This window comes from Cryptomeria japonica, chromosome 6 (assembly GCF_030272615.1).
Source record: "Cryptomeria japonica chromosome 6, Sugi_1.0, whole genome shotgun sequence".
Taxonomy (NCBI): domain Eukaryota; kingdom Viridiplantae; phylum Streptophyta; class Pinopsida; order Cupressales; family Cupressaceae; genus Cryptomeria; species Cryptomeria japonica.
Window position 1 is genome coordinate 13,292,376 of NC_081410.1, and position 22,607 is coordinate 13,314,982.

The 22,607-nt window shown below is 39.4% G+C and overlaps 1 protein-coding gene across 1 annotated transcript in view; it reads left to right on the forward strand.

Annotated features, from left to right (window-relative positions):
• The first annotated feature begins 2,878 nt into the window (after positions 1-2,878).
• The window catches only part of LOC131069819 (protein XAP5 CIRCADIAN TIMEKEEPER), a 95,160-nt gene continuing 75,431 nt past the window's right edge, over positions 2,879-22,607 (forward strand). The window contains exon 1 of the mRNA XM_058005382.2: positions 2,879-3,424. Within this exon, the coding sequence (XP_057861365.2) occupies positions 3,254-3,424 (171 nt within the window). The 5' untranslated portion in view covers positions 2,879-3,253. The remainder of the gene's footprint in view (positions 3,425-22,607) is intronic.

The window sequence follows — 22,607 nt, forward strand, 5'->3', positions numbered from 1 at the left end:
GAAAGAAAATCAGATCTTGGGGGGGTTGATTGCAAGTGAAAGAACTTTCACAACTTGCACTTGTAATCGAATCTCCAAGACATGACTGTAAGTGGAATGGTAAATTTTAAAGGTAAGTGATGATGACTGCTTGTAGTCAGGTCTTGGAGACCCGATTACAAGTGGCTAAATATGCAATATAGTCTCTTGGAAAGCATTTTAAGCATGGAGGAATATGACTGCAAATAGAACGTGTTGATGCAATGATAAACATTACACTTGTAGTCGGGTCTTGAGGACTTGATTGCAAGTATACAAAAGGAGGATAGAACAATGCATCTCTTACTTGTAGTCAAGTCTTGGAGACCCGACTGCAAGTGAGTGGTATTTACATTCATAAATATTAAGGCTTGCAGTTATACAAGGAAGATCCAATTATGTCCTTTGAGGCAAAATAGGGAAGCAATATACTTGTAATCGGGTCATTAAGGTCCAATTGTAAATGAGATAGGCTTTTGAAGAAACGATAATGACAAAACTTGCAATCAAACCTTAATGACCCGATTACAAATAAGGGTTCATTTTCTTATGGCTTAAACACTTTGCTTTTGACTTGGCAAGGAAAGATAACATATCACCTGCGGTTGGGTCTTGGAGACCCGACTTCATGTGAACTTTGGGAAAGAGACCTTGTCTTGTAATTAGGTTCTCCTAACTCGACTGTAAGTAGTCAAGAAGAGTAAACTTGCTTACATGACATAAAGAATGAAACATCTTTATTTACTTGGGCTAAATAAGCTTGTAATTGGATCATTAAGGTCCAATTACAAGTAATATAACTTGATCCGATTTGAAAATGCCTTGCAAGCACGACAAATGAATAAGACACATGCTAGAACTGAAAACGAAAAACCACCAGGAAGACTTGCAAGCGAAATCACAAAACACAAACAAACTTTGCTAAGGAAGAAGGGCATACATGTTTGATAAATAACAAGAAATGCATAAGACATCGAACTTACCTTAAGACAAAGTCCTTCAAGAAACCAAAAAAGAGAACATAGGTATGTTGCGACTTTGAAATGAAACTGAAATCCCAAAGAAGAACTTAAATAGGGCACTAGGAAGAGAAATCCCAGTCCATTACTAAGACGCCTTGAATGATCTCCTACAAAAGTGCTAAGAATTAAAGACACATGTAGAGGAAGGAATCGAGTTTCATTAAGCCCGATACAACTACAAATGTTCCTTTCTTTGCTTATGGTATGACCACTTGTATTCAAGTTTCAAAAACCCAATTACAAGTGGATATCAAACTTGTAAAAAAAAAAAAGAATATAAGGAGCTACTTGTAGTTGGGTCCTTAGGACCCGATTGCAACTAACTTGGAACATTATAAAAACAACAAAGCATTAAAAATTATAATCAGGTCATAAAGACCCGACTACAAGTGGTCATATCACTTGTCTCCAAAGAGAAACCTCCTACTTGGACTTCAAGCCTTCAAACCCAAAAATAAACTAAGAAGGGCGAAAAATAAGACTCAAAACAACTAAAACTTAACAAGGAAAACTAAAGGAAACATGCACATTCAAATGAACATTAATCAAGATAGAGTATGACCTCAAAAAGCATGCACTAGAGACACAAAAACATGAATTTTAATGAAAAAATCAAGGGGGTTGCCTACATATTTTCGAAAACAAAAAATGAGGACAACAAGAGACACCAGGAATGAGATTTTGATCCACAAATATAAAGTTTTGAGAGGGAGACATTACACCCTAGGTTATTTTATTATTGAGATATTTGTCTCTAACACTTTGCAAGTTCAACACAATGACCTGTTTATCTATATCAACATCAAACTCCACTATCGCTCTTTGCTTCTAATTCTCAACTTTATTTAGAGATTTTCCTAAGGTGCAAGGAAGTCTCGAGCTTCAACCCTTGCACAACGAGCCCTATAATGTTCTTTAGTACCACCACTAAACCCAATCTAATACTTTATTAATCTCATCTTTCTATTCAAAATTTAGTATTTCCATCAACTTGTCTATATCATACTATATCACGTTTGTGATTTTATCCCTTGAATACGATCTTGGAAGCAATCTCATTTCCTCTTTTCAACTTTCAAATTGCTTGCATTTCAAGGTAGATAATCTTGAGCATGATCATTACTTGTTTGTAGGCATGCCAAACAATTTGAATTGTGAGTCTACTTTGTGTTTCTAAAGGAATCACCCTAGGCCATTTTATCATTGAGACATTTGTCTCTAACACTTTGCAAGTTCAACACAATGACCTATTTGTTTGTATCAACATCCAACTCCACTCACTGTTTACTTGTAATTGTTAACTTGGTCTAGAACCTTGACTAAGGTCCAAGGAAGCCTTGAGCTTCAATCTTGCATAATAAGCCCCACAATACTCTTTAGTACCCCTATTGTTTACCTTATGTTAAATATCATTAAGTGAATAAATCTCACCGATACCCAAAACCTAATTTTGCTAATTTTTCTCACAAAAAATCACAATAAAATAATATCACTAGATAATATTATTTTCAACTATCTTTACTCTTTAATTTGAAATCTTATTTCAAATAAACATCATAAAATTCAAAATTTATATTACATCAATTTTTAATACATAAATCTAATCTCTTTATCTCTATTACATGAACCTAGTGTCTTTTAATTTACGGAGACTTTTAATCTTTTATGTTTTTCAATATTAGTGATTACTCATAGATCTCATAAATTGTTTGATTTCCTAAAGATTATTAAAGATCTTTATTCATTACTTTTGTGTTATATAATTTTTTTTTTTTTTTTAAATTAAAAAAATTACATTCTTTTATCTCATGATGAACCGCAAAAAATGATTCTTGATGAATTTTTTTTTCACAATCAAATCCGGAAAACATAAAATTGAAGAACTGATGCATTCAACCTTCAATTGTAAATATTACTTCACGCGAAATTGACTTATTCATATATTAATGTTCGTTATAAAACATTTATAAGATCTCAGCTTTAAAACCAAAACAAACTGGTACAGAACTGGTACAGTTTCGTCCAAACAGATTGTGCGCAAAACAAATTTGCGCGAGAGCGCTGAAACAGGGGAAAAGTGGTGAACATGGAATATGGTTACGTGGGCAGACATCTTTAAGATCTTAGCTTAAAAAGAAAAAAATTGGTACTGTTTTATCGAACATATTGTGCGCCAAAACAAATTTGACTGGGAGAGCTGAAACAGGGGAAAAATGGCGGGAATGGGAGATGGGTATGTGGGCACATCTCAAGATGCGCTCAAAATACGGAGGCTGCAAAAACAACGAGAGGCTGAGAGAAAGCGCATCGAAGATTTGAAGAACAAATCAGCTTCTGCTGGCGGACAAACAGGCCTCCTTCAGTTTGGCTCTGCTACTTCAGAGGTAAGTTATACCTAGGGTCAATGTTATTCTTTGTCAAAAATAAACAATTTTATAAACATTGACAATATTCTTTTGCAATCAATTACGTATCTTCTCTAGGTTCCCCAATGTTTTAGGGTCGATCCTATAGTTAATTTTGGATCAGATGTTTCGGGTCTCCCTATTAGACCCAGGGGAGGGCTGAAATTTATATGGTTATTTAGCTTTTTTAAGCTATTTTTCAACAAAAATGTCAAAAATTGAATTTGTTGGGAGGTCAATCCAGACACTAGTAATAATAGACCATACGAATTCTGAGTGAGAGTGCCTCAGAATGCCCTTGCAATCTCTTAGTTTCGAATCTTAGTTGGTGCATGCTTTTCAATAGAATTAGTAAATGTGTATATGGTTTAAACTAGACTGGTCGTTTTCAGCAAAAAATATGTGGGTTTCTGCTGTAGAGTGCCTCTGCATGCATCCCGATGGAGAGTCGCCGACCAGTTTAACTTGAATTTACACGATGACATTGCCACATTTGAGCCTGAGTCATAGACCACCGCCTTACTGTGGTGAAAAGAGGTTTGAACTTTAGTCCACACTTTTGAGTGCCTCCGAATACCATTGCATCACAATCCCTTCAAAAATTTGCTTTTATGCTTTTTTTGAACGGGTGAGACAAGCTTCTTGAATATGAGGTATGTGAACGTTCTTTCCAAAGTTTTAAGGGATTTTTATCGTTTAGAAAACCCTTAACTTTTTCATTTCAAGTGTCAGGAGTGTTGTTGTGTAGCTAGGTTGGATCCCTTCTAGGGCCGACCTAGTGCACAAAATGCTAAGTGGCCTGTCGGCCTTGGCATTTGGATATCTCAGTTGTATGAGTCTAATTTGGGGCAGGCTCTATTTGGGCGAACCACTTATGTGTAACTTGTGATTAAGTTAAATGTAACTTGCAACTAAGGGAGACTCATATGTAACTTGTAATATATAGGTCTGACCCTATCCTTGGCGCCAAAGGTATATGGCCGACTTGAGGTCTATTAGGAAGTATTGATTCATATATGTGCAAGGTCATGATTGCATCAATAGATATGAATTCAATAACATGAAGGTCATGTACTTGGCTTGGGGGTGACGATAAGAGCTTATCGTCTATGGTTGGGAAGGCAACAAATCTTATGTTTGCTTGTGGTTAATGAGCACTACCATAACATTAGAACCAGGTCCAGGCTAGGAGCCCCAAGCACACGAGAGGTGTGGCTGAAGGGGGGGTGTTGGTGTTGGAAATAAGCCACACCCGGACCGACGATGGACTAGTCCAAGAGGGGCCAGTAGCTCAATGGTAGAGCACTCCAGCAGTGTATGGAAGGTCCTAGGTTCGAGTCCTAGTTGGTCCATGTCTCAACTTGGTATCAGAGCCAGGTCCAGGCTAGGAGCCCCAAGCACACGAGAGGTGTGGCTTAAGGGGGGGTGTTGGTGTCTCAACATGGTATCACAACGGGTTCCTTCTATAGAGCCTAACCGCTTGAAGGTAGATCCTGTGCTTTTGAGGGAGTTCAATCAAAATAATTTGCAGATTGAGAAATCTAAGTGCAGGCAAAAGTCGATTATTGAGCCTCTCAACTCAGTCGTGAGCATCGCATATGCTTTGCGGCGAGTAATGACCGTTGAGGTGCCGATGATCACCATAGATTTGTCGTTAGTGCTCAATGACAGATTCAGTCCGATGCCTTGGCATTGAAAGTCGCCAAGTTGGTATCGAAATGTTGACAGTAAGTGGAGTCGCTATGGACATTTATGTCCGTTTTAACGTTCTATATTCTAATTCTTCATTCGGGGAGGAGAACATGTTGTGGAGGATTCTCTTCGGCGATCGTAACATCTTACTTGCAAATGAAAGTGATGGAGTTCGCTTGCTTCACAATGCTCGTGGCTAGAGACATCGACAAGGTGACAATAAGCATTCTGAGGATTCAACGAAGTGATGCGAGTCGGTATGCATGCTATCGACTGCTCAGTATAATGGAAGGTTGAGATCGAGCAGCAGCATAGTGGCGAGTTTTGTGATGATCACATTAAGCCGTACACAAATGTGAAATGTGTGCGTATGGGGATGAAAGCGAATGGAGGCACCTAACAAGATGATGAGTGATGGCGAGGGCCAAAGGCCACGCAGCCATCTGATCATCACTAGGTGCTTCGGTGTGATCAATCCAAGTGAATGGAAATTCCATTGCTGAGCAAAATTATAAAAGATAAGTACTCTTTATGTTTGAATAATGCTACATCATTGAATAGTGAATCATGTATTGACATTTCCCCTGACTATCATTATCTCTCTCTGAAATGCTTCCAGGACGAATCAAAGATTGCATTCAAGGAAGATTGCTTGCATTTCTTCGCCGAGGAAGAATCAACATTCAGAGGGAGTTTGACATATCGTCAGAAGTAACCTTGGACGAAGAGATTAGAAGGTTGATATCTGCTTCAAAGGGAGCTTGACATTTCAGCTTCAGAGGGAGCCACGTCATCATGAAGATATGGTTAATGCATTTTTCTCTGTGATGGAGAAATTTGAGGTGAAAGCCTTGTTAATGAGTTCTTCTCTGTGAGGGAGAAGATTGAGGTGCATTCCCTTGTTAATGAGTTCTTCTCTGTGAGGGAGAAGTTCGAGGTGAAATCCCTTGTTGATGCATTCTTCTCTGGGAGAAGTCTGAGGTTAAAGCCCTCGTTCCACCCTCTGAGTAGGTATGGTGGATCCACCCTCTGCGAGTAGGCATGGTGGAGATGCATTCTTCTTTGGGAGAAGTTTGAGGTTGAAGCTCTCGTTCCACCCTTTGCGAGTAGGTATGGTGGATCCACCCTCTGCGAGTAGGCATGGTGGAGATGCATTCTTCTCTGGGAGAAGTTTGAGGTTAGAGCCCTCGTTCCACCCTCTGCGAGTAGGCATGGTGGAGATGCATTCTTCTCTGGGAGAAGTCTCAGGTTAGAGCCCTCGTTCCACCCTCTGCGAGTAGGCATGGTGGAGCTACCCTCTGTGAGTAGGCATGGTGGTAATGCACCCTTCTCTGGGAGAAGGTTGAGGTGAAAGCCCTCTTCCACCCTCTGCGAGTAGGCATGGTAAGCACACCCTCTATGAGTAGGTATGGTGGGTATCATTGAAGAAATTCCATGATGTGCTTGTTCACCCTTTGGGAGTAGCTATGGTGAACATATTATTCATGGGAGTAGCCATGGTGGTAGTTGTTAAAGTCCCAGGTATTGCCTATATATTTTTTTTATTATTATTATTACTATCTTTTTTTTTTTTTCCATCAATGAGATCACACATCTCATAATATATATGCAAGAGGTGCCCTTTCACCAAGGGACGCCATACTTTATTATAATATTAAATAATTAAATATTAATGATTATATTTTCATATAATGTTAATATATTATTATATTATTAATAATTATAACTACAATTATATTATCACAATTAATAATATAATAATTATAATATAATTATATTATAACATAATATAATTATATTATCTCACAACTAATAATATAATAATTATATCATCAATATAATCACAAGCTTTGTGTTATTTATGTAGGCTTGTGGATTCCAACCACAACTACAATAAAATCAACACTCCCTCTTAGCTAGGGAGGAATCCTACTTGGAATCTTCAATAAGTAATAACACCTTATAGTAAACACAATAGCTCCATTTATTGTGTGAGAGAAAGATATCACCTCACCGTGATATCAAAGGTTATGGCATATCCACGGATATCACATCACATGATATCCACCATAACCACATAATGTAATATCCACAATTATGGCTTGTCCACGGATATCACGTCTCATGATATCCACCATCATGGTATAATTAAAGATATTACTTCATGGCATGTCCACGGATTTCACGTCACATGAAATCCACCACGAGTATTTCTTTGTGTAATATCCACCATTATGGCTTATCCATGGATACCACGTCTCATGATATCCACCATTATGGCATATCCATAGATATTACTGTAGAGATATAAACCATTATGACATGTCCATAGATACCATGTCCCATGATATCCATCATAATGGTATGATCAATCAATATCATAAGATCGTCACCTTACGATAATGATCAGATGTACAAGTGTTCATTATTGAGAGATCGTCACCTCACAATAATGTTCACAGGGGCTCATCAAGTATTGAATCAATGTTGTCATGGAGTCACACACATGACATTAATCATGAACCATATCAAATTAATAAGTTGCATTAATAAGAGTTTACACTTTAAACATCTTATAATATGAAAGAATACATTAGTACAATAAACAATACAACCAAATCAAAGATGTTGAGACTCAATCTCATCTAGGGCTACATTTTCCACCATACCAAGCTTATCTTGAAAGTACACAAACTTTATTCAGGAGAAAGGCTTGGTGAGAATTTTTGTCGTCAATTCATTCTTACTAATGTTTCTTAATTGAATAACATACCTTTCCACTTGACCTCCACATGCTTTGACCTTAATACAAGGTTGGAGTCTGCATCACTCTTGGTGTATTCCAAGCTCATCAAGTATTCATCTATCCATAAATATCATATGGAACTCTATCTCAAGAATCATAGATTCCTCTAGCTGCTAAAATTTCCTGATCACTAGAGAAACCATCTCGACATGGTCTACTCCCTCTAAATCAATATGATCAACCTCCTCTAGCCGCTCCCTCTAAAGCTTGAAGTACTAACCTCAACCTCCTGATCTTCTCGTCAAAGGTTGCTTCTATAGGTTTGTCAGACTCCTTTTGAATGCTGATTCTTCTTCTTCGAAGAAATGCAAGCAATTATCAAGATTTACCTTCCTTGAATGCAATCTCTCATCATCCTTATGCTTCCCAGTTCGACCTGAAAGCATTAAGAGAGATTACTAATAGTTCAAGACTATCTCGAAGAGAAATATCAATTCCAGAATCATACATGATTCACTATCTCAATAGCATGAATTAATAACAGCATGAAAAAATTCGTGAACATTAATCAACCATAAAAATAAAATACTTATCTCTTATAAGTTAGATACTCCTTGGCAATTCACAGCAAACTCACGATAGACTGTTGAGTACACCGCACCATTTAATGCCCCCTGATACAACTCGATTCCCATATGGAGAAACAACCATCTTCTGCAAAGGCCTAATGCCAACTCCTTGTTGTTGAAGACAATCCTCGTCCACAACCCAAAACATAATTATTCCCTGCAAGAAGAACTTCCACATTCTCAGACAGCGTTTATTGAGGCTCAATTACTATCATACACAGTGGAGGCTCCTTGAGATTAGGATCGGCAAGCCTAATTGCCTTTGGACTCTTCAAATCAGTACAACTGATTTGCATCTGTAATATAAACCACACATTCCACCACATTCTGCTCCAACACTCCTTACCCATACTTATCTGAGGTTGCTAAATCTCCCCATGGATGCTATATTGATAGAGAGAACCATAATGCAAATCAGAGTTTCCTCATCATTCCATCCCAAGCCAATCAATCTCCCATCTGGGCCGATTCCATACTGTAGAGGCCAAAAGACACAACAATATCGAACCTCTGCACAACTGTACCCCAAGACTAGACCAATATTTCCAAATCGACTAATGCTTGCTGCCCAGTCGAAAGATATCTGGATCTGGATCAATACAGACTGCCAATATTCACAGTATTTGTGGATGAGCACGAGCCGCAGGAAGAAACCACGCGGTCAATCACACATACAGGCCAGGAAATGTCTTGCCTCAATGTGCACCCCTTTGCACAAATCACGATCTAACACATCAACAATCCCATGCGGGTCAATGATGTGAGCAGCCACAAATTCACAAAAAGAAAGAGATTTCCTCCGATATGAGCCTAGTAAAGCTAATTATCATCCACAAATTTCTGCAGCAACAAAGTGTACGGGCATGGAGAGTTTGCCCCAGTCGATAGTGATCACACCAAGCCAAGGGTCGTCATCACCAAAGACCACCATCGATATTGCCATTTGGCCATCACCTTATCAAGCCAGCATTATTACTTTGCCTACTATCCAATCTTTGATTCCTCCACCACAATTTAATTCAAGCCACCCCATCTATCAAGGAAAGAGTCGACGAGCTCTGATGCACCATCCACTTATATACTCCTCTTCATAGTTTCCAATTTGGGGCAAATGTCTCCTTATGGAAGTCACACATATCAAATCACCTTCTATGTCAACAGCCAAGGTACCTTTGCTTTGACATTTCACTGAACCAAGAGTAGTATTCTGCCCACAAATGGTGTTGTTCCATCAATTGCCGCATATGCATGGGGGAATTGATTTGGTAAGCCTCCAAAATTAATATCAACGTTTCTCTTGATAATTATATCGATAGAGCCGATAACACTTTGCAATATTGTGATATCTTTGTTTCTGATTTCTGTATTGTATTTGCAGACGACTTGGCCTCCAATGAGTATCGATGTATAACAGACTTCTATTAAACTTTTATGAATATAGTCGCTGCCTTTGATGGAGGCATCTCACACAACATTATGATTTGGTGGGCAACATTCATCCTTGTGTCATCGTCATGCAGTTTTTACAAGCCATAGATTGAGCATTAGCAAGGACACGCTTGTATTTACCACACGGTGTCCTCTGACATAAGGAGTTACTTAGACATTGATATTCCTCTTGGTGTGCACAATTACAATTGATCGGCCAATGTGACTCGACCTTTGTCAAAGCTTCAACAATGACCCGTACCTTGCTTGGAATTTGTTGACACAACTAGCACTCTCATCAGTGAGAAGTCACACTGAGACCAAGAATTTCCACAATACCAATGCATTCCCTAATCAGCCTAAACTGCAACACGTCCCTTCCAAAAATACCACATGAAAGCGATAGATGCATATCGGCTTAGCAACATGTCATGTCCCCGCGAAAATAACAAATAATTATCAAAGGTATAAAGGTATTAATTACTTTATATTAAGTGCTCTTTCGCTGATATAAACTAATTAATGTTCTTAATAGTTAATCTTTACTATTATTAATGAATACGGGAATTCTACGGGAATTCTCAAAAACGAGTGGATATAAAGATGGACATCCGGGAGGAAGAGGATAGGATATACGAAGTTTAGAGTGAAGATTGGTTCTCAGTGAGACATCAAACATTGAAGGGAATTCCTTTTGCCTGCGGCACGGGCCTAGTGGAATTTTGAAACAATGCAAAGTTTACAGCGTGCGGGTTGTTGAAAGCATTGACACTTGTATTATTCATACAAATCGGGAATAGAACCCAGAAGCATCTGCACGAAGATTACCATGGACGAAACTCACATCCTACCCATCGCATAAGGCAACCCGATATCGGGTAAGGAATAAATACGAGCAGTTTCGTTGTTTCACATTATAGACAGGGGTGACATCGGAAGTATCTCCGTCCGGTTTGGAGTTCACGAAGAGCAGGGAACGAGCGGAAGTGACATCAATAATGGTTCGACAGTGGTATTTGCGGAAGTGTAGCAGAGTAGAATTGTCGGGAGTGACCACGTCTAGCCAACACGGGAGTTTCTCATCCTGCCAACCCGACTACAGAGTTAATATCGGGCATTCTATGTTCTCATAAAGATTGTTGTGCCGTGATAATCTAATTGTATTAGTTGGTAGAACTGCGAAGGAGTGTTCCAGCCGAACTATTGTTCCATGAGGTAGAGAGCAGATAGTCACGTGGTTGGCATCCACTGCAACTTCAACAGGTGCACCATTTTTTAAGATATTGAATGCTATGAAATGTTGTTTAAAATTGCTTTAAACCTGAAATCAATTAGAGTACAGTACGGGTTACAATTTCTGAATTACATTCTTGGACTTTAATGATCAAACTGGTAAACAATTACTAAATAAACTGGAAGGGAACATCTAACTGCAGTCAGTCATAGTCAGGAATTTTACACAACAACCCAAAATTGCACCCTCCCGTCCGAGTGATGAAACCGTCGGTCTACTTGGATGGATCACCAGCTAGGCAATGGAACTGAGCCCGATTCAAGCAATGGCGTTCTTAGCAGATTCCTTAGTAGGAATCGCTTACGTATGAATCAACTGCTAGTTCAACATTGGAGGCAACCACCACCATACATTGGCAGGTTCGAAAAGGTGAATTTTCTCCCGGTCTATGCTGGTCCACCTATGAGCCCAATCATCAATCAAAACCACGAACAGGTATACCGCTAGTTCCTAGATAAAGACACGAGTAAATAAAAATATTGGCAGACTTGAACCAACACGCCTTTATCTAGAATGATATGTTAAAGTCCCACGACGCAAATGCTTCAATTCCACTTGTCGTCGAATTTTACCACAAAAATTCTCTCTGTATTTTGTTTCACGTCTTGCTTTAGTCGATGAAGCGAAGGAGTGGGCAAGGGTCGAAACCGAGCGCCCACTGAGGGCTCGCAATATGGCTTCAAATGTCACTGTGTTGGAGGGTCACTGTATGTTGATGGCTATTCTGAAGAATTCGAAACTTCTTTCCTCGAGCATGTAAACAATGATTACATTGTTGATCGCTATCATGATCACATGAATACCATGGCTCTGATACCATGTTAAAGTCCCAAGTATTGCCTATATATTTTTTTTATTATTATTATTACTATCGTCTCTTTTTTTCCCTCAATGAGATCACACATCTCATAATATATATGCAAGAGGTGCCCTTTCACCGAGTGACGCCATACTTTATTATAATATTAAATAATTAAATATTAATGATTATATATTCATATAATGTTAATATATTATTATATTATTAATAATTATAACTATAATTATATTATCACAATTAATAATATAATAATTATAATATAATTATATTATCTCACAACTAATAATATAATAATTATATCATCAATATAATCACAAGCTTTGTGTTATTTATGTAGGCTTGTGGATTCCAACCACAGCTACAATAAAATCAACAGTAGTCACTATGTGACTTGGTTATTCAGAAGGAATCCTCCCTAGCTAAGAGGGAGTGTTGTTGTGTAGCTAGGTTGGATCCCTTCTAGGACCGACCTAGTGCACAAAATGCCAAGTGGCCCGTCGGCCTTGGCATTTGGATATCTCAGTTGTATGAGTCTAATTTGGGGCAGGCCCTATTTGGGCGAACCACTTATGTGTAACTTGTGATTAAGTTAAATGTAACTTGCAACTAAGGGAGACTCATATGTAACTTGTAATATATAGGTCTGACCCTATCCTTGGCGCCAAAAGTATATGGCCGACTTGAGGTCTATTAGGAGGTATTGATTCATATATGTGCAAGGTCATGATTGCATCAATAGATATGAATTCAATAACATGAAGGTCATGTACTGTGCTTGGGGGTGACGATAAGAGCTTATCGTCTATGGTTGGGAAGGTGTTGACATGTATTTTGTACACTGCCTAACACAGAATAAAATACCCAAGGGTACCTTATCCTCTCTTGAATAAAGCCTCCGAATGCTGAAGATGTCGCGAAAAGGATCAATCGGGATGACTTCAAGGTTCCTGTATGTGGGGTCTTGTTGACGTGTATTTTATACACAATCATACACAGAATAAAATACCAATAGGCATCTTATCCTCTCTTGAGAAAATAGTCTCTAACTGCTGAAGATCTGCAAAAAGGATCAGTTAGATGGACTCCAAGGTTCTTTTAGTGGGGTCTCCACGTGTGGACAAGCTTTTTAGTGGTATGATGTGATTTGCTGTTTCCTCCAAGGGGTCTTACGTATTCAAAGCTCGAAGATTTTACTAAACTAAAGGAACTTTCAAAAAAAAAGCAAAAGATAGGGTTTAAGAGGTCTAATCTAGCCTAACCCTATGAATGACTTAGCATGGACGAGACTTGGCAAGACTCAACCAACTTCAATTTTGCCATAAGATAACAACTCAATTGAAATTAGTGCGATCTTCTAAGGTAATAATGATGTTCAATGCATCAAAGACCAAGGACACTACTACGAAGGTACATATCCTAGATACGAAAATGCTTGAAGGTTAAGGACTCAAAATGTTGTCCAGTCGACCACGCAAGGCGTTCCTACAATCAGCAAGAAGCTAGTGGTTTGGATTGCGAATCCTACCAAATATCAAATCCCACACTTAGTCTTTCAAATTAACAAACTACTTTGATAGAGCGTGATTCAAGTACATCCAACAACCATGAAGATAACTTAAGAAATTTGCAACAAAACACCATAACTTCAATATTTTATTGATTTCCAAGTCATCATATACAACAATTGCTTGAATTTCTCTCTTCAAGACTCAATCTTGCTACAAAATAAAAATTGCTTCTAACTCTAATCTCTCTATTTCACTCTTATCTGACTATTCGACTATTAACTATTACCAAATGAAATGAAAAATGGGGGTATAAATAGCATCCCCAGTTACAATGAAAGGTCCAGATTGAAAATAAATCAACGGACAAGATCATGACACCTAGACCCTAATTAGGGTTTGTTACAAATGACCTCCTTTTTACTGAACAATATTAAATACATAGCCAAATATTAAATTCGGCACAAAAATCTAGGAGGTATCAACCAATGAGAAATAAGATGTCATGTCATCTGTAACAACCTTTCATCTAGAATCTTATTCCCTTTCCAATTCTCTTTCTTAGCATATGCAATGAATTTTGTCACGATTCCTTCGATTTCTGTGATTGGAATCTCGGGAAGATTCTTGATACTCTCTTCTAAGTGGATGACCTGATCGAATGCATCTAGAAGAGCTGCGTCCCAAGTAGGTTCAAGTTCCTTCGTTCTATCAATCAGGAGCATGGTGGCATACATCTGATCATACTGCTCATCTGTAACATCTGCGTCCTTGCGAAAGATGATCTTGATTCTATCCTCAAATTCCTGGATATCCACATCTGTCTCGACCTCGATCCTTCTGCCAAGAATGGTACGAAGTACCTCAAATACTCTGTCCTGGATCGGATTGATCACCTCCTCAACTTGACCACATCTAACACTGATGTCCTCGAAGAGAACACTCTTTATATGGAGTAAGGTTGACCACTGAAACAAACTGTGAGAATCACCTTCTAAGATCCTCTCCTGCACTAAAATTCTTCTGGATGTATGTCTTATTATTTTCAAGACAGGGATGACAACGTTCTTGGTATGGGCAAATGCAGCCAATCTGTGGATAATCTCAAGAACTTGGATAGCCTGATGAATGATCTTCGACATCCTTGTAACAAACTCTATGGCCACTGTATGAGATCTATCCATCCAACTACATGTACGCTGGACCAGGTTCCTGAATCTTTCTGCTTCATTGATCGATTGAAGGGGCAATGCCTGCACTGGTGACCTAACTGGATCCTGACGTCCCAAAGGTTCATTGATGTGACTGAAATATGTCCTCCATGCACCGACCTCTCTCTCAAGCTTTCTATTCTTTTCCACCTCTTCTCTAAACTTGTCCTTCAATGCCTCAAATGTGTCGGTGGCATCATCTAAAGTCTGCTCTGCTGTGGATGGTCCTAACTCAAAAGTCTGTATATCATAATCCTCTGCTAGGATCTCACCCTCATATTTATCTGCTGCCGGTGTAGCTATCTGCAGTTTTGTAGACCCAGTCTCATCTCGAATCATCTTGGACATCTTTGTAGCCTTCTTCTTCTCTGTTATCACATGTGAACGTCCAACAAGGCTCTCTAAATCAATTGCATTGTCCTCGTCCTCAATTACGATCACCTTGGTCAATCTTTCCTTCAACCAATCTGGGATATTCGATCTTGTCTCTTGAACTTGAATTTCTTTATGTACTATTTCTTCTTTTCTGGGAGGAGATGTTACTTCATTATCTTCTTCTAAATCATAGTCTTGGAGAGATCCATCTGACGAAACATGCTGTGTCTATCCTTCCTCCTCTCTGTCATTCTGTACCATCGACTCCATGGACTCTTCCACTCGAACTGTTCTATTTTCCGGTCTGGAAGAAGTACCTGGTACTTGATCTTTGTTGGCACCTTGCTTTTTCTTGGAAGATTCTTTCTTTTCTGATCTTTCCTTTCTCTTCGAACCTCTCGAATGGAGATTGCCCTCACTGGCACATCGAAGGTTACCTTCACCTGAATTCCTAGGATTAGGATTGCCTTCACTAACACTTGCTCCACCTTCGGCTGGTTTTTCTACCAAAGTAAAAGACATAGCTATGCCTTGTTCTCTCAACTTCCGATGTTGAACGTCTACCCATCTGCGAGTACAAGACAAGACTGGTGCCATCAAATCATCTAAATCCACGACCTCGGGCTCATTCCAATTCAAACTTATTGTTTTGCTTTCTCTATCATATGAAGACTGGATGTGCCTGCCATTGTCCTGAGCTTGGTCGGCCACTCTGTAAATCCTGCATTTCCTGATGAAATCCAAAGGCAATCTAGAATGTATCTTTCGTTTCACTTCGAGATCATCTAGGAGATTCATCATAAAATCTTCAATTTGGTGCTCATGTTTAAATCTTCTACCGACCGTCTCCTCTAAATGTCCATGTGGATCAAAACTATTCCTCCAAGCAAAAGATGAAAAAGAATACAAGGCTAACTCCTTCTCTGCGTCATCCATGGCTAAGACATTAGGACATACCTCAACTGAATTACCCAAAATAACAGGTACCTGAACTCCATTCTGATGTCTGTGTCTGAATGCCTTCACATATGCTGCCAACTGCCTTGTTACCTCAAGTAACACAATTCTGTCTGTCGGGTACCTCGGCAACATGTATGGAGGTAAAGGACATCCATGCACTCTAATGTAAGTGAACTTGGGAAACTGAATGAACCAAGCACCGTACCTCTTGATGAACTCCTGGGCATCTTGAGATAATCTGTTGTGAATTCCACCTTGCAATGTCCTTGTGATGTTCATCGTGAAAGTATCATTGACTAACTTGTAGTTCTTTCCTGGCGGATGATGCAAGTAGGTATAGGATTCACAAGCTCTGACCTCGCCGGGTCCTCTTCCAATCACTCCTCTGTGAGGTAGTCCTGCGTACTCAACGCTCCTGATTAAGGCATAGATGACGTATGAACTCATGTGGAAGGACTTAGTAGCCCTGAGTCTTCTCAACTGTACGTCTAAGCAATGGCTAATTATCCTAGCCCAATGTATCGTACCCTTTCCTTGAACAATCACCTGGATGAAGTAAAACATCCACTTCTCAAAATAGAAGGCATGAGGTGCTCCTGTAACTCTGTTGAGCATAGTAATCAAATCTCTGTATTCCTCCTGGAAATCAATCCGGTGCGGTGTGTTCGGTACCTTGCTTAGACGGGGACGACTCTTGAGTAGCCAATTCTTGTTGATTATGCTTAGGCAAGCATCTGGATCATCATCGTACACTGATCTGGCTCCTTCAATGCTCTTGTATATCATGTCCCTGTGCTCTAGAAGATGGAAGGCTTCACTTATGGCTTCCTCTGAAAGGTACGCCAAAGTGTTTCCCTCATTGGACACAATTGTCCTGGACTGTGGATTGTAGTGACGGGCACACTCGATCATCAACTCGTGGCACTGAATAGTTGGAGGAAAACCGGCCGCCTTAATGATGCCACTCTCTATTATTCTCCGGGCGACAGGTGATGGCTTGCCGATGTAAGGGACCTCTTGGAACTTGTTCGTGCTAAAGTTCCCTAAGTTGGTATCTCCAATGTTGCTCCACTTCGACACGATCTTGGTCTCCACCTCTTCGGTCTTCTGATCTTCTTTCATGAGAGCTGAGCGGCTAGTGGATGCTCCCGCCTTTGGGGTTGCCATACCTACACAACATTTCATTATAAGAACTAGATTTTGCAATAAATAATGTAAATAAGAGAGAGAAGTTTTTAGGAAACGTCATGATAAGTCTCTAGAGTTATCATTTCCTAAAAAACAACGATTAAGCTAAGAGATTCAAAATTCAAAATTCCAAAATTTGAAATACGACGATGAATGAATAAAGCAATAATAATTAAATCGCCATACCTCGATAGAGAGCTAACTCTAAAATGCAAAAAGGAAAAGATCGCCTAGGGAAAATTGGAGGAGTAAAATAGTCTTCAATGTGGTCTCCTCAAAATCGACTTCGCCACCTTTGGATTTCAATGTGATCTTCAAGTATCGCCTTTGGCCTTGTCTTAAATGGATCTTCAAATTCGCCCTTGACAAATCGCATCAAATAGATCTTCAAGTTCGCACCACCCTTGATGTATAAAGCGCCACCCTTTGGATGAATGAAATTCGCACCACCTTTGGTCTTCAACGCAATTCGCACTCCACACTTGATGATATTAGCGCCACCTTTGGTTTGAAATAGCACTTCTTTCCTTCTCCTCAAGATCGCATGTGAAAGGATAAAAAAATAATGATGTGAAAATGAACATTTCACTCCCCTTATATATAGCGCTCACACCTTTTCATCCCCTAGGCCGACTTGATAAATAAAACCATTTTTCAAAATGATTTTAAATGATTTGCAATAAAATAACAAGGCCGACTTGCTTAATTGAGCGCTCTAAATTCGATTTTATATTAATTAATTAATTAATTATTAATGCCTTGCGTTTGCAAATTTCGATTTTTTAATTAAGGCAAAAATAATTAATAAAAGATAACGCCATATTAAATGCTAAATAAAAATGGATTTTCAATTTTTTAATCGATTTAGCATTTAAGGAAATTTAAATTTGTTTATTTGGCGCCAAAATATGAAAAAGGAAGGGACGTACCTTATCGCTCTGGTCCCTTGGAGAGGGACAGGAGCGATTCAACATTTTTGTCCTGATTTTGCATTTCTTACGTCCAACTCCTTCATCTCCACGTTGAAAATCGATCATCTTGATAGGTTCTTCGCATTTGATTGCTTTGCATGTGTGCTTAAGTGCCTTTTGAGTGTACATCGCCCTGGTCCTTGTCCAAAGGACAGGAGCGATCTTCTTGTTTCCACGTCCATCTTGCATCTTTTAACTTCGATCTTTTATTGTTGGCGAATAACATCCTTTGTTCGTGTCTTTTGCGCTTATTCCATTTGCTCGCATGAAGTTTTGGGCGTATTAAAGGGATCATCGCCCTTGTCCCTTGGAGAGGGACAGGAGCGATCCATGTTTTCTCCTTGACCTTGTCAACTTTAAACCTTGATCTTTGTTGTGATGTCCTTCAAACGTCGTCCTTCACCTTACCTAACCTCGCCTAGCTTGGATCTTGAAGGAAAATGAGTGCTTTTGATAGTATCGCCTTGGTCCTTGTCCAAAGGACAGGAGCGATGGGAGCTTTTCACCTTGATTGGCAATGTTTGGACGTTGAAAAACTCTTGCATTTATCTTCAAACGATGCCTTGGACCATGCATTACTTTATGAAATCTTGTTCTTACGTAAATCTTGCACAAAATGACCAATGCATCTAACATCGCCCTGGTCCCTTGGAGAGGGACAGGAGCGATCTATGTCCTAGGATGCAAATTTCATCATTGTGACGACCTTTTAATGTTTGTGCTTGCTAAAGACGCCTTGAAATGTCCCTCGCCACCTTGTCTTGACTTGGATCGACCTTGAACTTGCATAGGAAGTAACATCACCATTGTATCGCCCTGGTCCCTTGGAGAGGGACAGGAGCGATCCTCCTTTTGTAGCCTTTATCTCACTTTGTCAGGTTCCAAGTCTATATTCAACGGATTCGTCTTTCTTCACTCCATTCGTTCATGCCTTAACATCATCTGTAACTTTGCAAGAAAATCATTTATATCAAAAATCGCTCTGGTCCCTTCCTGAGGGACAGGAGCGAACTAGACATTTAGGACCTTTGTGGACGTCCAAAAAATCTTCAATTTGTATTCAATGCGTCCATCTCATGTTTTCCCTTGTTTTTGAACGTAAACTTGCCTTGACATTTGCCTGGATTCTGTCTAATGAAGGAAATCGCTCTGGTCCCTTGGAGAGGGACAGGAGCGACAAGGTACCTCGCCCTGGTCCCTTGGAGAGGGACAGGAGCGAACTTTGCATTCTGGGTTATTCTCCTTCATTTTTGCATCTCAAATTATATTCATTTGGCAAAGCATCTTCCTTCGAACCCTTTCAAATTGTTAAGTCATCGAAATCTTGCAAGGACAAGGCGAAATTTGATTTGTAGCTCCGGTCCTTCACTGAGGGACAGGAGCGATTTTCCTCCTGGAGGCATTTCTGTGCTCATAAAAATCTTCAATTTATATTCAATGGAAAGATATCGCCATTCTCCATCACTTCCAACTTGAAATTTGTCTGGACTCTGCAGGGATGATGAGATATTTGAAAATGAGCTCCCGTCCTTCACTGAGGGACAGGAGCGATTTTGCTCCTACAGGCCAAAATAACATGATTTTTCACATTTTAACACTTCACGAGGTGAAAACAAATCAATTCCAATGCCCAGGATCAAAATCAAAAAAGTCAAAATTTGGTCAAAATATTCAATCGGACAAAAATTCACATTTCACTTTCAATACTTAGACAAATTTGAGCTCTGCATTAACATTCCAATTGGAAATTAGACCATTTTGGCGAATTCATTGCATTCAAAATTTGCATCCTAGAAAAGGAAGCTCGAAAGCTCTCAAAAACGATTGGATTTTGGCCTGAAAAGACAAAAATAAAAACCCTAAGGCTTGACCCGAAATCCAGACAACCAACTAACTAACAAAACCCTAAAAACGAAAGCGAAAACGAGCGAAAAACAAGCAAAAAGAGGGGGTCCCCATTTGCGATGGGGCGATGTGTGAAATGGTCACAACAGGTCTCTACGTGTGGATAAGCTCTTTGTGGTATGATGTGATTTGCTGGAATCACAAGGGGACTTACATTTGATGTTTGAACTTCTGATCTGCTTTGCTGGAACACAGGCTCTTACTAGCTTAGATTTGAAAAAATGGAAAAAGGATGAGGGCGAAGAGAAGATCTAATCCTAATACTAAGAATGTAGGAGCAATGATTGATCTTTGATGAAACTCTAACTAGGTCTTGTTTTGACATCGCAGGACCATCTCCACAAGGCTAGTGCGATCTTCGAAGGGAAGCTTTATGATGTTCAAATCATCACTGCAGGCATAGACACCATCAGGTTGATGCATATCAATGAAGAAGCGACAATTGAAGATCGCACTAGCCTTGTGGAGATGGTCCTGCGATGTCAAAACAAGACCTAGTTAGAGTTTCATCAAAGATCAATCATTGCTCCTACATTCTTAGTATTAGGATTAGATCTTCTCTTCGCCCTCATCCTTTTTCCATTTTTTCAAATCTAAGCTAGTAAGAGCCTGTGTTCCAGCAAAGCAGATCAGAAGTTCAAACATCAAATGTAAGTCCCCTTGTGATTCCAGCAAATCACATCATACCACAAAGAGCTTATCCACACGTAGAGACCCTACATACAGGAACCTTGAAGTCATCCCGATTGATCCTTTTCGCGACATCTTCAGCATTCGGAGGCTTTATTCAAGAGAGGATAAGGTACCCTTGGGTATTTTATTCTGTGTTAGGCAGTGTACAAAATACATGTCAACAGAATTGGCGCTAGAAGGAGGGCCTGAACAAGTTGGACTTCGAAATTTTATCAGTTCATATTCGCAAGGAGTTACCCAGGACTTTTGCTCCTCTTCCACGCTCGAGAAAATTGAATTAGGAGTGCCTGACAATGAACACGAACTCTTGAATCCAAGGAAGATCAGTGGAAAGCTTTTTCTCAAACAAAGAAGGAAGGTGATCGCTGGATCATCAGTTGGACTTACGCAAGAAGGAATCAAGCTGGAACCAGTTGAACGTTCAAGTTGAATCTGAGATATTCAAGATCTCTCTTATTCCAGAAAATCCAAAAAAAAGTGAAAAATAGAAAATCCAAAAAAAAAAAAATCAAAAAAGAAAAGATTTTTCAATGGAGCGGCAACAGTTTCACGAGGAGCTACAAGTTGATTTTCCTGAACTTTGGTGGAGATTAGATACTCAACTTTATCCACAAAGATTGTTTGAGTTTGCAAAGCTCAGGCAGTGTCGAGTTCACGAGACAGAGGAACATGATGAGATGCATTGCTTGAAGTACTTATCAAGGATGGAATCGGCAGCGTAGGGAAAAATCTTCTTTTGGGATGTCCCCAGGCCAGAAACAAAAGAAGGCAACTTTAGTATCCCAGAAACCAAAGATCCTCTTCTAAGCTTCATGTGGATGATCGAGAGTCAACTCATTTTGGATGGTGAAATGCGTTTAGAAAACATATTGCTACCATTGTGGTGTAGAATTCACAACTCACCTCACTCTGAATTTACTTGCTCAGTATGTGAAATGGCTATCAATCAAGTCAGAAACCAGTTTGGAATGCCAACTTTGTCCGAGGAAGAGTGTATTATGAACAAATCTTGGGGTGCACATCTCGCCACCAAATTTAGGAGAACCTATGAACAAGACATTGCTCCAGCATCTGAATGTGAGAAGGATCAAGTGTACGTTGACGATACTAGTGCACCTGATGATCAATGTATCACAATGGATAGCCCGCCATGCCTTGCACCTGAAAAGGAATACCATGAGACAAAAGTTGAAGAATCAGTTGAAAATACTCAAACAATAGCAAAGGAAGATCTAGGAGTTGAACAAGCGATCAAAGGAGAAGATGACTCATTCCTTGAAGAATTCTCACTTATGCTACAAAAGGAAATCCTTGAGATTGAATTGTAGGAGGTTTCAAATGGCCTCATTGAAGAAGACAATCAAGTTGACATGTTAAGTGAGCCCAGATATGAAGAACAATTCAAAGGGGCGCTTGAAGGTTTCATCCCCATTATGCTATTTGAGGAAACATTGAAGGATCTTGTAGAGGAAGCACAAATGGAATCACTGTCAAATTTTTTTCTAGATAAGCAAATTATTGTGAGTGATATGATCCATCATCAGCTCCGACCTCCTGATACTAAGCTTGAAGAAGAAAGGTCACCTGAGATTATCTTTGATCGACTAGAGGAGATGTTTGAAGCTCAATCCATCAAGGAGACTCTCATTTTTGAAGATATGCTTACAATATTTCATGAAGATGCTTGGTTTATGCAAGATATCTCAGTGAAACCAGAGAATCTTGAGCTATTCGAAGGGGCGCTG